This window comes from Zootermopsis nevadensis, unplaced genomic scaffold (genome assembly GCF_977971745.1).
Source record: "Zootermopsis nevadensis isolate Lab colony 2312 unplaced genomic scaffold, Znev_1.0 Znev_ptg000061l, whole genome shotgun sequence".
Lineage (NCBI taxonomy): Eukaryota > Metazoa > Arthropoda > Insecta > Blattodea > Termopsidae > Zootermopsis > Zootermopsis nevadensis.
This window is the reverse complement of record NW_028259192.1, coordinates 22,676,425-22,691,603: the sequence shown is the minus strand read 5'-3', so window position 1 is coordinate 22,691,603 and position 15,179 is coordinate 22,676,425. Positions and strand designations below refer to the sequence as shown.

At 43.3% G+C, this 15,179-nt stretch overlaps 2 protein-coding genes across 4 annotated transcripts in view; one reads left to right on the top strand and one right to left on the bottom strand.

The window, feature by feature from the left end:
• Window positions 1-15,179, top strand: part of pcm (5'-3' exoribonuclease pacman) — a 143,357-nt gene that overhangs the window by 76,325 nt on the left and 51,853 nt on the right. The window lies entirely within an intron of this gene.
• pico (ras-associated and pleckstrin homology domains-containing protein pico) overlaps window positions 1-15,179 on the bottom strand; it is a 58,274-nt gene that overhangs the window by 20,351 nt on the left and 22,744 nt on the right. For all 3 annotated transcript variants that reach the window (XM_087341030.1, XM_022065083.2, XM_022065084.2), the window contains exon 2: window positions 14,338-14,468. In XM_087341030.1, the coding sequence (XP_087197156.1) occupies window positions 14,338-14,454 (117 nt within the window). In that variant the 5' untranslated portion in view covers window positions 14,455-14,468. The remainder of the gene's footprint in view (window positions 1-14,337; window positions 14,469-15,179) is intronic.

The window sequence follows — 15,179 nt, the reverse complement described above, 5'->3', positions numbered from 1 at the left end:
ATCTTGCATGTGTGCTGCAGCGCATGCGCAAAGAGGCCTGCTAACCTTTGTCGCATGGCAGGTTTTTTATCTCAGATTTCCTTGTAATTTTTCTTTTTAAGTAGTACCACTCGCATGTCAAAGACGAGAGGCCCTTCCTGTCAGATCGCGAGCCCCACGGCAGCATATGGACCGCGCGCCATAATGTGAGAAACATCATAAGCTACAGATCTCGAAACTTTCATGACAAATCATGTGATCGTCAGACCAATTCGACGACGCTGAGTGGTTCTTTCTTTGACGTTCGTTACTATTAAGGAGACCCCAAGAAATGGTGTCTTAGTTCAGCGACTCTGACGTGATCTGTAATTCATTACATTGTCACAACAGATCAAGGGGTTTAAAAATTATCAGCTTCCACCTCAAAGAAAACACTACGCGTCTCTATGACAACGTTCAGCCACGATTTCTCATCGGTTATATTTTATTTTTTTAATAATTTAATGCAGTCAATGGCGTATACCATACAGCGTCAAATGAATAATGAATTGGCAATTACATTCTTTAACGCCTTGCTACTTCGACGACTTATCCTACACGTGTGCTAAGCGTGTATTATAAACAAATGTCTGCAGGGATCAGTCACGTGGCCCGTTTCAGATTGACTGAACTCAGTTCTGTCGCCTAAAGTTCTACCACAATTATCTGGTCCTGAACCCAAAACTCTTTAGTAGGAGACCAGTGCTTTATGGTTGTGTTTCAACCCCCGTAAGTGCTTCTGCAGGGTGGAAGCTGTCGGTTTAAGTACTTCTCTCATTTCTCAGGAATAACTTAGGCTGTCTTCTGGGATGCTGCGCCGAGTAGTCTGGAAGACACTGACAGACGTTTCGGAGGTGTGGACTTTTGGTGAGGAAACCACGTGCAAAGCACCAAATCTGTGGACAACTGTGACACTAACAGGACCCGAACCTGAGACGTAGCTTCTAGAAATGAAGCTGCACTTTTAAACGTGGTAATTCATTCCGACCTGCATTGTAGACAGACAAAACGTGACGTCACAGCTTAAGAGGCCGATGCAAAGTCTGCCAATAACAACATCCGGCCCTTTTGGTTAAGAAATAAGGGTCCCTCCTTCAGAAAGACGGTTGCTTGCACCTGGAACCTAAAATCTTGCATCTGTGTTTTGGGCTTCGAAACCTGATGTTGACTCGCGTGTGGATTGTTATCTGAGGCGGTGTTCATCGCCGGAATGAGACAAAATTCTTTCCTTGAGATAATGCGTACTTCAATGGTCACGATGTGCATTTGATACAAATATATCTTAACGCCCAGATGGCATTTCTGGAACGAAACTTAATTAGCTAGTGGACTGCGTACTTACAACCTGGACAGACTTAAAATAAATACACAGACATACTAGTGGACAACCGACCTTTCCCTTAAAAAATAAAATTAAGCTCTTTGTCATTACGTAATTTTCTCCAACCACGTGGCCACGTGTTCCCCCTGAGGACTCTGTTCACATATACCAGCGTGTCCTTCCCATACGATAGGAGACCACGTTTCACACCCACAGAAAACAAGATGTAAAATTACATTTTTGTACATTTTAATCTTGATGTTTTTTTGGAGGAAGATGAAGATTCTGAAACGAATCGTAGCAAACATTACTCTGCTCTTAAATTATTAATCCTTTAAAGCCCACTGGGAACTATTGCGCCCTACCTGCTTCAAAAGTCAACATTTCTTCATTTTGTATTTATGGGTTTCGAATGATTCTCACTGCAAACAGCGATTATTTCCTTAAACAGCGTTAACCAGTTGATCTTTGTAATGGTGAAGTGCGGTGTTTTCTTCGCGGTACGGACTGAATTCTCTTATATGTTATTTAGATGAGCTTCGACTTTAAAGGGATAAGGAACGTTGTGTTCTTTTGCCACGTCTTCGAAGGACTTAGTTAATTACGAAACGTAAGATTTTGCATCTGGAAGCTGTTCTCTGCGAACTTGTTGCTTAGCAGCCTTGATGGCATGCGTATCGCAATTTGCGCCGTGATTGAGGGGGCAGCTGTGTCCGCACCTGGCTGGCGAGGACGTGTGCCACCTGCCGACACTCACAAGTGTGGCAGATGGTCCTACCGAATACTCCACAAAAAAGCACTTGCAGCAGAAGGACCAGACCTTGTCACTGATACCGCGCGTGTCACAGACGCGATCTTTGCACGGCGCTCAGGAAATCACCGCTTTATAGGGAGATCGCGTTTATCTGCTCGAATGCAAATCTAAGTAACGGATTTTGATTAAATTTGATACCGATAGCGTACAAGTTAGGATACAATCACTGACCTTTGTGAATGACAGGGGGATTCCCCACTAAGATAAATACAGGCCTTCAGGGATTTGAATATGGGCTCCTCTGGGCTGTGAAAATAAGACACTGAAGTCTTCAATCTGTATTTTAACACCTTTACTATGAAAGGTGGTGAGTATTTAACAAAATAAAAGAGACGCGGTGATTAGATTTCTCATACTAGACACCTGCGCGCATTAGACGAACACCAGGTCTGTGGGACGAACGAATTTCGAAAATAAGTGAAGGTAACAGGCAACGGATGTGCCAAGCGAGGCTCGAACCGCGGCCACGGTGTTCCATCCGTCTGGCACCTGTGATATTGCAAGCGAACTGGACACGGTCTGTGGCCCGTGGCCCACAGCGTGGATTCCAATTACCCTGATTGGAGCGGTCGGACCTACCTAGCTCCAGCTGCCACGTGCCCCCACAGGGCGTCCCACAAGCAAGTTCTCCAGAAGAGATTTCAGGTCCTCACGGCGATGATTATCTTTTGGGACGTTGCACCGTGCAGTCTGTCAGATAATGACCGACGTTTCGGAGGTACTTACTGCCTTAGATAAGTAGGATATTGAAGTTCATTGGCGAGTCTTTCGGAACACGGTGATGAAAAGCGGGCGACATACAAGACAGTGAATTTCTTGACTAGCTGAGCGACTACCAGCTTCTTAAGGCTGTTTCATATATTTTCTGGTTTCTACTGACATGAGTAAAAAAGCAGTCTGCTGTGATATTTTCACTTCAGCGTGTTTTTGGTCAAACGAACGTATTATTTCTACCGCTGAAGAGCCACAAATGGCCTTAACTGTTGAGATACGGCAGTAAGAGTTTTATCAACATCAAGTAGACTCGACCAGAAGGGACAGTGTTTTCAACCGAGGTACCTCGTGTGTGGCATGGAAAGTGTAAACGCCATGCTCAGTATTTAAATGGCACGTGCTGTGACGTTCACTGGGTTTAATGTTCATGGTAGGAGGGCCTTCTTGGCGTACTGTCGCCAACAGAACCGTATCTGGAAGATAATAGCGCAGACGCAACAACCAGGCCTTTGAATGCGTTTTATGTAACCCATCCATCCCCACTGTACGTGATCGACTTCAGGGCTCGTGTAATTTAATGAATTCAGTCCGTACCGCGAAGAAAACACTACACTTCACCATTACAAAGATCGACTGGTTAACGCTGTTTAAGGAAATAATCGCTGTTTACACTGAGAATCATAGTTCGTCTGATTAATATTAAAGAATTCAGACCGTACCGCGAAGAAAACACCACACTTCACCATTACAAAGATCAACTGGTTAACGCTGTTTAAGGAAATAATCGCTGTTTACATTGAGAATCATAGTTCGTCTGATTAATATTAAAGAATTCAGTCCGTACCGCGAAGAAAACACCACACTTCACCATTACGTAGATCAACTGGTTAACGCTGTTTAAGGAAATAATCGCTGTTTACATTGAGAATCATAGTTCGTCTGATTAATATTAAAGAATTCAGTCCGTACCGCGAAGAAAACACCACACTTCACCATTACAAAGATCAACTGGTTAACGCTGTTTAAGGAAATAATCGCTGTTTACATTGAGAATCATAGTTCGTCTGATTAATATTAAAGAATTCAGTCCGTACCGCGAAGAAAACACCACACTTCACCATTACGTAGATCAACTGGTTAACGCTGTTTAAGGAAATAATCGCTGTTTACATTGAGAATCATAGTTCGTCTGATTAATATTAAAGAATTCAGTCCGTACCGCGAAGAAAACACCACACTTCACCATTACGTAGATCAACTGGTTAACGCTGTTTAAGGAAATAATCGCTGTTTACAGTGAGAATAGAGAGAAACCAATGAATATATTCTGTGTTGCTGAATTTTAAAGTAGGTGTTAAGGTCCCTTCTGGCAGTTGTGGGGTTAGGTGTCTGTGACAGCTTGTACCCAGATTTCCAGGGGGCAAGACTCCTGCCCGCCAGCTGCTCTTCCTTCCGCCCTCAAGACGTGGCTGTGTCCTCATGTGTTCTGTATTAAGATATCTCAAAATAATCGTCCGTCAGGCAATGCTGCTTCACCAGCACAATCTTGGATTTCATTCTTACGGGATCTTCACCAAATTTTATTAGGGATATAAAGCGAAGGACGATAAAACGGGAGAGACAAGATATTTAAAGAATATAAAACCTACAGGGAAGAGACCACTCGTGGTAGAGGTAGCCATAGATGAGAGGATAATATTAAAATGGCTCTTGGATAAATACGTTGTGAAGGTGGAAACTGGACTGTACTGGCTCGGGATGTGATTCAGTGCCGAGCTACTGAACCATCGAATTCCATAGAAGGCGGAGGATTTATTTACCAGATGAGAGACTATCAGCTGTTCAGAAAAAGACTCAGAACCATGGCGTTAGATAAACATGTTTTGAGGATTTTAAGTGTACTGAACCCGAAGACAGCGATGATAGTTGGGGATCTATAGATCATGATCGTAGCAGGTGGAGGCGAAGGTACAGTTCCTGGCACGGGATTCGATCCCAGCATTATCACGCGTGAGTCAGCCTTGAATTAATGCAGTGATATGAGTCTTGTTGACAATTCAGCGCCCCCACCTGATGATTCACGTAGTATCCCCATGATGCATTGGGGGTGAGTAAGACATCCCCAGCTCTGAGCACGTGGAAGACTCTCAGATTTCGCGAATTCACCGCTTGGAATCAGAAGGAGTAATCCAACTTTATAACGCATTTAAACGTATAACATAAAATCACTAGAGTTTATTAAACTTTCAGAGCCCAATGGTAACTATATGTACCATCTGCTTAAAAAATCAACACATCTTAATTTTGTTTTATGGGTTTCGTGTGATTTTAAGTATAATCAACGATTATTTCCTTAAACAGCGTTAACCAGTTGATCTTTGTAATGGTGGAGTGTGGTGTTTTCTTCGCGGTACGGACTGAATTCTTAAATATTAATCAGACGAACTATGATTCTCAGTGTAAACAGCGATTACTTCCTTAAACAGCGTTAACCAGTTGACCTTTGTAATGGTAGGGAGTTGTGTTTTCTTCGCGGTACGGACTGAATTCTTATATGTTATTTAGACTAGCCACGGTATAGTTGCAGGACTCGATTAAAATTAAATGGGCTTTCAGATGTGATCCACAGACTTCGGTTTATCATTTTAAGGGAAGAACACAGAATGAGGGCGTTCGAGAACAGGACGCTGATGACAATATCTGGACCTAAGAGGGCGGAAAGACTGCATAATGAGGAACTTCATAATTTGTGGCGGGGCATATAGCACGTATGGGGGTGGACGAGAAATGCTTACACTGTTTTTGTCTAAAAACGTCCAGAAAAGAGATAGTAGGCGGAGAGGGTGGTAAGGAGCATAATAATAAAATACAATGCGAAGGTTTTTTTCGGATTCAGCTGGCTGAGGATAGGATCTAGTGGCAGACTCTTGTGAATATGGTAAGAAACCTTCAGGTTACACAGAAACAGGTAATTTCCTTACCAGACCCTACATTGAGGGGCGACTTTCTCACTGCATTAGTCAGAACAAGCCCTGTCAAGGGGCGCTGTGTGACTCACAACGATTTATCAGTTCATCAAACGTCTTGATTCACGAATCTGCGTCAGTCAGTATTTATCAGATGAAACGGAAGTACGAAACCTACTGAAACTATAAATAGATGCGAGCTTTCGGGTTATCTCGGCGGCGAATATGAATATGGCGGTCTCCTGGGTTGTTGCGGCGTGTAGTCTGGTAGAAATTGGCCGACGTTTCAGAGGTGCCTACAGCTTCCATCATCAGGGCGATATCCAAGACAACATTATTTCATTTGCCGAGAATATTTCGTAAGAAATAAAGAGACAAGTGGGAACCGGGGAGCTTATACGTCGCAAAGAATGCGTGCACAGTAGCTGTTTGACGGCGTACAAGGCGAATAGGCGGGGCCAAAATACACGGACACAATTAACTGCAACACGCAGGAAAGCAGTTAGCACTTCCTCGGCGCTCGTAATGCAACAGCTGTGGAACGTCGTGTTAATGAGTCGGTGCTAATTAACTGTGGGTTGCTTCGTCATGTCATGTCATAGCAGAGAAGAGGAGAGAGACAGGTCCTCACGGCGGCGATGTTGTAAACGTTTACCGACGTTTCAGAGGTGCTTGCTGCCTCCATCATAATGCATAGTCGGTAAGACAGATAAATAAGTACGTCCATGGATGACAGACACATGAAGATAAACGGTCAGATGTGCGAATTGAATTATGGAGGTATTGCGACCGAGTGGGTCCCGTTACCGGAGAGGACCCACACTCGTACAGAGTCGTCGTCACACGAGCAGGGTCCGGTCTCACCTGGCGTCTTGAGCGCATCTGCTGATTCTTAAAAGAGCAGCAGCTGCCGATCGGTCGGTCCGTCCTTCGGAAAACAACTTCCGTCACCACAACCCGGGGTCCGCGAGCCTGATGGCTGTCATAGGAATGAACGGCCAAAGCCTCTCTGGGAGCCGTCTCTAAGCACCACGCCATTTCGACGTACGGTGGAGTGGAGACACGCTTCTAAACTTTATCGACCTCGGAACTGGATGATCAGTTTCACGTCCCGTCCGCTTTATCCCCGGTGAAAAAGTCGCGGTACCCGTACGACAGAAGGCTGGGTGGACCTCAGATGCTGTAGCTAGGAAAATAAATCTCTTAGCCTTGCCGGGGATCGAACCAAGGTCGTCTATCCCGCAGTCTAGTCAATGTACTGGCTGAGCTACCCTGCCTGTACTTAATTATAGCCGTCACCTCCCCACTCGTCGCCATGAGAACCTGAGATCTCACCCTGTTTATCTTTCGGGCTGTACGTACAGACGGTGGGGTCGCTGGGTGTGCGTCAGCGTAAGCAGGCCAGAGGATTAGTTGTCATTATTGAAATGTTAGTTTCTGGCCGTAGATTCTGTGAAACAGCTGACGCCCTCAGACAGACGGGAGGAAATGATTCACCCTTTTGGGGATTACGTCACGGGGACCTCCCATATGGTTCGCGGGCTGAAATCGGCCCGTGCATATTCTGGACGAAAGGAGACGGATTTTATGTGGGCACTGTGTGTAACTCAAATAATATGTTCATGGCTTAAAATCAAATTCAAGCCCGAGGAGTCGGTGACGGTCTCATGTGAACACGGAAATTAATCTTCGGTTCGGTTTCTATAATGGAGGGAAAATTACTCGACCTGCTGAGAGACTGCCAGCTTCTCAAGTTATAAACAAAGTTTTCTAATGTTTCATGTTTCGTGGATTGCCCCAAATGACGTAGACCAATTAAGTCAAATTTGTTGGAAGGGTGACATCATGAAGACTCAAATTATTTTATTCCCAGGGTTCGTTACACGCCTTGTTAGGGAAATATGAAATGAAATTAAGGTTTTATTACTTCTTAATTTGGCGAATCTCCCCCCCCCCCCAAACTCCCCTCAGCACCTAGGATCGAGCCAATTTCTCGTTATTCAGCGACGACAGTGGAAGTATTTATCTCCTCTGGGATTTGAGCCGAATTTCTGAGGCGCTTACTTTTTCCGTCGGTCGCTACCTACCAGAGTGTACGACGCACCATCCCAGAAGATAGCCATCTTCATACTCGTCGTCGTGAGAACCTGAGAGCTCACCCACGCTTTATGAGTTCTGCCTTTTAGAAACTTTGCTGAACATTACACCGTATCACCGCTAGATGAATAAGAGTATCTGGCGATTTAAATTCAAATTTTAACTGTAGGTCCTCATTGGCGACTGTCTTCTGTTTTATTAACACAAGCAGGCGTTAATTTGTAAACTGTATGTAAATGAGCTTGTTTAGACGTGCTACAAATAATTTTATACCGTTAATTTCTTTCTTTAGAGTTAAAAAGGGGGTGCAGGTCTTTGGAAAACCCGCTGCTGTGTCACCTGTCCGTGGGCGAGGCTAGTGTCGTGATAAACACACGGCAGTCTAATTAACGCGCCAGGAAAGTGCTAACTCCTTACTTCTGCCAGAAGACAACTTTGAAACACGCAAGTGTCGTGCATCTGAAGAAAGAGAATGAATAACACATCACAGAGAAGCAGTTTGTGGTCTCGAACTAGGGTCCTCGAAGCGTGTAAGAGTGTAGATGTTGACCAATTTAAGTTCTATCTACAGAAATTAGCGAGAACGCAAGGCCAATCACTAACTAGAGAGAGGCTTTCGGTGCGAGCGAAAGTGTCACAAGACGTCAGAACAAAGAACAAACCTCTTCTTACGCGTAAGATATTTATCCTATGGACGCAGCTGCATTGCTGTAATAGGAAAATTGCTTCGAAGCTATACAGAACAATTGACTACTGAAAACTCGCATCAAACACGTGTCTGTTGAAACAGTTGAAAACGACGTTGGCGCACGTCTTAGAGCGTGCCTTGCACTGAAAACGTCTCTGGATGAAATGCGTGAAAGAGATGTGATGTTTTCGCGTCTCTCAATTTCTGAGGGGCAAAATAAGATGGGTTTAATAATATTTTCAATGATTTTTTTGTTTTCGTGATTTAAATGTTGGGAGATGGCGCAACACGTTCGATTCACAAACGCAGAACAGAAAGACTTCTTGCTTCTAAGCGACAATCTGAACAGAATCTTATGAACTGACTTCAAAAAACACGCCCAGCACCTAAAAATTACTTCCCGAAAGTCAGACTGAACCCAGACCATATAAATTCTAAAAACACGCACACACACGACTATTTCAGGCAGAGACCTACTGCCAACATCCCAACATGGAGGTTCACCCCTTTTGGGCTGTTCAAAATTAACGTATTCCTCCTAGGCGGGCGCGCTGCTATCTGGACACTAAACTTTTAAGTTACAGGTGGAGATGGCTGTCTTCCGGGATGCTGCGCTGTGTAGTCTGACGGAAAGCGATCAACGCTTCAAAGATGCTTTCTGCCTCCATCATCAGGGCGATGATTCCGACCAGACTACACACTGCAACATCCCAGAAGACAAGTCATCTTCAGATCATCGCCGTGAGGACCTGAAATCTCAACCGTGTACGACGAGGACAATCTTTTCGCGTGCCCTAATTTCGTCTTCGTAGCGACTGAGAATTAACACGAGGCTAGATGCCTCCAGTTTTGAGGCACTTAATACGCTCTTGCTTGGATGCTACCAATTTACACTGAAATTAAAGCAACGTTGCCATGACAGCGACAGACTTGGGTGGAGCCGTCAGTAGAAAAACCTTATTGTGTCCTTACAAATCCTTCCTACAGATGAAATACTTAACAGCTCCCCGTCGCCCCGGGTAAGGCTAGAAATAAAACAGTCCACTAAAGCTCCCTTCCGTTGTCTTGTATGGGTGTAAATCTTGGTCTTCCACAGATTGAGGGTACTTTATGACAGAGTACAAATAATAATATTTTGACGAAAATCGCAAAACGAGGAATTATGATTATTACGCTCGGCATTGGGGTCTACCACAAGCTTCTAACAAACGTTCGTGTTTCATAAGCGAGAAAAATCATGAACAAATTGAGTTCAGCCCACGTCCTAACATCCTATTGCTTTCATATCCATTTTAATATTATCCTCCCATCTGCCCGTATCTGCCTGAAGTCACATCTTCACTTCAAGTTTTCATATTACAACGTAAGCGTCCCTTATCAGTTCTATGCGTGCCACATGCCCAGCCCAGCCCATCTCATCTCATCTCAATAACGTTAACTGTGTAGTAAGGACATGAAGGTTCAGCGCAGAGAGCACAAAAGCTCACTCGGTTCAAAGCCTGTACAGTTAATTTCACATCGAAACCCGTAAATACTCCTCAAAGCATTCCCTTTTAAATGGTTCATCAGTCTTAACTCTCGAATCAGAGATAATGGTGAGTCATACCTTGCGTGACTGATCCTCAATCTTTCACCCGCCATGTCCCCCAGACGTCTCCTGGCAATAAGATCATTTCTCCCGGTGCCATCACGCACAATTTCATTAAACACACGGCTACGTTCAAGTCTTCTCATTAGTTTTTTTTTTGGAGCGTAAATTCATTCCCGAAATTACTGACTGGGGATATGAATAATTATAGAGTAATCTGCGTCGGTTCATCGTAGAAAGATAATAAATGTCATAGAAACCAACATTTTCTGATTTGGAAGAACAATCTATGCCCATTAATCCTTCGACGAACAGTGGTAACTATACGTACCGACTCCTTTAAAATTAACTAACTTTGCATTTTGCCTACATTGTGTATTTACGTATTTCGTATGTTTCTCAGTGTAAACAGCGATTATTTCCTTAAACAGCGTTAACCAGTTGATCTTTGTAATGGTGAAGTGCGGTGTTTTCTTCGCGGTACGGACTGAATTCTTTAATATTAATCAGACGAACTATGATCCTCATAATAAACAGCGATTACTTTCCTTAAACAGCGTTAACCAGTCGATCTTTGTAATGGTGAAGTGCGGTGTTTTCTTCGCGGTACGGACTGAATTCTTAAATATCATGCAGACAGCCCTCGGGATCAAAAGTTTAAAGGTAAAAAAACTGTGTACTTAATAGGGCGCCATGTTATTAAGACATAAGGAGGTATATCTGGCACCACACATTGACCTCGAAACTATCCCGAGGATTTTCGTGGTTATCCTCAGTCATTTCCGCTAACTGCATAGCACTTGGGGGGGGGGGGGGGGCGAAAAATTGAAACCACCGGTGTGTGTAATTATCCACTCTGCTTGTACTTCGTAGGCGATTGTGTCAGTAGCAGCCGAGCAGTGTCTACTAATTAACGAGATGGAACAGCGGATACCGTTTCATGCACAGCCATCTCGGAGCCAATCACAGGACACGGAAAGTCCCATTCCTTCAGAAGGCTATTAGCATCTGCTCGACACATGTAAGGGCTTAAACGATGCCCTGACTGGCACATTGGCAAACGGACGTTTCGGATTTCGATTGAATTTCGTATTAACTTCCCATCTTCGCCTGGGTCTTCCAAGTGGCAACTTTCCTTGAGGTTTACCATCTAAAATTATGTTTCACTTTCTTATCTCTCTCATGCACTCTGCAAGCTCCACCCATTTCATCCTTCTTCACTTGGTCGCCCTCAAATTATGAGACTGCTCTTTATGTAGAATTTCCCCCGCCCTCCTATTTTAATCCATTTTAGGTCCAAATATTCCCCTCAGCTCCCTAGACTATACTATTGACTATTAGACAAGAATCCCGACTTTGAACACGGGCTGGGGAAATCGTGTTGTTTATTGATCCAATATACGAAGACACTGAAGGTCAGTGGCTCTCTAGTACTGCTGCCCCATCTGTGAGCAAGTCACGCAACTACAACAAGGAGATGGTTCCTCAACTCAATAGATGGAGACACACACGCATATGAGAAGAATACTGATTCGCAGGAAAAGGAAGTAGCCAGTGGCGGTTCGTGTAAATACAGACTTACTCAGCTACACATAAGCCCCCGTGTTAAAATTGCATCAACAGTAAAGTTTTGTTAGCACTGATATTGCAACATGCATCTGCCTGAACACGTAACTGGGTGTTGTACAAAAAGAATTCATATAGCATCATCATACGAAGCTTTGACTCATCCACGAGTACATGTCGTAAGCACGGGATAGGTTAGAAATGAATGAACGAACTGAAACCTTGATTTAACGATAAGAGTAATTTGGCGTCTGTTGCAGTGCACTTTCGTTCATGTGCCAGTTAAAAGGTTAAATTCTCCTGTTACTCACTATAATGTTTATGAAATTCATGACAATGCACAAAGAAGACTGATTCAATACGTGCCTAGTTACAAGCATTCAACCTATGATACACAGAATATGCATTTTTACATCAGTGCAGTTAATTATAAGAACCGTGACGAATAATGGATACATTCGGTGGTTAACATATAAACTGACGTTGAATAAGCGCGTTTTAAGTAATTTTCGAAGTGCTTAAAGGAAATGAATTTGTTTCTGAGGGTATCTGGGAACAGGTTCCTCACGAGAAATGATAAGGTGACTGGAGAAAATTGCGTAGTTTGAAGCTTAAAAATTTGTAAAACTTCACCAAATATTAGGATGATGAAATCAGGTAGGGAGATTGGCGGTACATGTAACAGGCACTGGAGAAAATAAAATACCCTGATGATAATGCAGGCAGCAAGAACCTCTGAAACGTCGGTATATTTCTACCGGACGCAACAACCCAGAACTCGGACTCATCGCTGTGATAACCTCAAATCCTACACACATTATTTAAATGTTAGAAGAAAAAAAAGGATGTGAGAGGAACAATTATTGAAATGGCTTATGGGAGTATAATTATAATTATAAATATTGTATAGTCAGAAAACAATGCCACTAGAAATAGTTACATCAGAGGCGTGGGCCCTAAAAATCCGGTGTTAGGGAGAGACAATCTTCAGTAAAAAGAACTTAGATACTGACTGGCTGACATCCGACGACTACTTGCAGGGCAGATTTTTGCCACCCCTGGCCGCGAAGAATCGAGTCGTCTAGGAATAGCGCGGACGTCTGCCATCCACCCCACAGCTGGTCGTGGGTGGAGGCGAGGTCTCTTCCAGATTGTTTGTACACACACACCAGAGGGTTATCCTGAACCACATCTCGCCGTCTGAACACCGCCAAGTTCCTCATATCTATTGATTTATTACTACTATTAACACAACACGCACCCTTGTCCCCACGTGACTTCTGATGTCATGTCGACTCTCCAGGTATTTCGTCGAATTTACCGATTACACCTTAAGTCTTTGCTGAAACTTGGTTTTTCTATCCTGATTTCCTCCACATCATCACTGCAGTAAACAAATACCTACGAACTGATAACGTTTCTTTCCTCCGAGGCCTGGGTTCGTACCCCACAAGAGAATCATAGCGGACGAAGTGACACTGCGATACGTTCGATTTTCCCCTATCGATATTATTCAATCGCTGCTCGATGTTCATTCATGTATCACCTGGGAGATGGATAAAATGAGCGCAAAATTCGGATATCAGTTCGCATGTCTCAAGAATTACAGAATGGATTTCGATTAAATTTGGGGATTTTACATCGAACGTTGTTGGGCGAATTTTATTTAAATTCAATATCAATGTGAATTTACGATGTAGTTAAATCGGATTAACTGATAGCATAAAGTCCACGGCACAATTGTATTTTTTTTGAGGGGGGGGGGGGGCGAAATTACACATGATAAATGCTAAGGAAAAAGCAACAAATGCATTCATTTTGCAGTTATTAATTTATCTACTTTAATTTATATCTATTAAAAAAATCACCGCACAGCGTTCGAGACCGAAATACATTAACTACTTCCTGAGTAATTTGTACAGCCCTAAACAGGCTGTTACCTGTGTTGGCACTCCTGCTTCGTATTCCGGACGTACCGGGATTGATTCTCGGCCCTCAGACCGTCTACCCTGACCCGAGGCATCTCATACTTCAGATACAATGTATCTCACTTCGAAAAATTATATTCCGTAGCAAGTATTATGGGAGCCTTAGATATATGAACACAAGCTCGTATTATTATCTAATTAAGATAGAACTGACGGAAGTCACTGTCACATTTTTAACCCGCTGTATACACAATTTTCTATATTTATATATTTTATACATGGGGAACTAATCTGAACTCGAGTATACTCGGCCATGGCGATCAAGTGGCCAACAAAAATTAATGCACAGTAGACAATCACTACTTTGAGTTAAACAAACGAAAGATTTCTTTTAGGGAACCCGAAACATTTAATAGAACAGCGACAGACCCTTTCTTACGCGTTCAAACTGCCCGCAAAAATTTATATTCTGTACGAAATTGACAACATGTCGGATGTCAACTGACATCCTACGCAACGTATGTGAAGGAAGTGACAGTTTATTGCTCATGCATCGCCCAAGTACTCTGCTGGTATCTGTTTTCACTTCCGGTTCGGCTGATAGTGACTTCCGGTCCGCCCACACCACAGAACTCACCACTGTCAGACTGTCCAGTTCGCCCAGCCACTCGTTGAGGAGACGCTCCGGGTCTTCCGGGTCAGAATCGGGCTCCGGCTCGCTGGTCGAGTTGTACGACGAATCCTCACAGTCCATAGCTCCGGAGCAACCTGCAGACACCGGAAAATACAGTAAACCTCCTCCTTACGGAATGTCAGGGGTCTTAGAACATTTTGCAGTCTCAGACGCGTACTGTCTGACAAACAGTGCACACCAAAGCCTGCGTGTTTTTCAAATGAAATGCCAACAGGCAGACCTTGAAGTTTGCTGTAGTGGTTCGTATTTAAAAAATAACGATAACTTTGTGTCCATTGTTTGCAAGTGTTCAATCAAAACCACAGATAACTGTAACACAACGAAGATAACTGCGTAGCTTGGTCTGTAAATACAAGTTGCTTGACTCGTTCTTTAATTTTTATGGAATTATCAGCGCAAAACTGAGAAATATATGACAATATTCGTAACGTACTGCATACTGTTTGACTGTAAACTTAAAATATACAAATATGACATTTATAACACCAGATCTGTAGAACGGGGAAGCAGATTTCATGAGATGTGCTTTCAACACCCCCCCCCCCCCGTTTTATACGGAATAATTTCAGACTGTACGGAGTGTCATGTCTGTACTAGTGATTAGCTTTGCTACATTTCATATGTATAAAGAACATCAAGGCCAATCATATAAGTAACATCGAATACAGGGTGTTTAGAAAACTTGTTCACTGCCAACAGGACAACATCCTCATATTTATGTTTCACAGTAGTCAAACCCAGTGCTCAAAATACTCGTAATTATTATTATTATTATTATTGCTCAA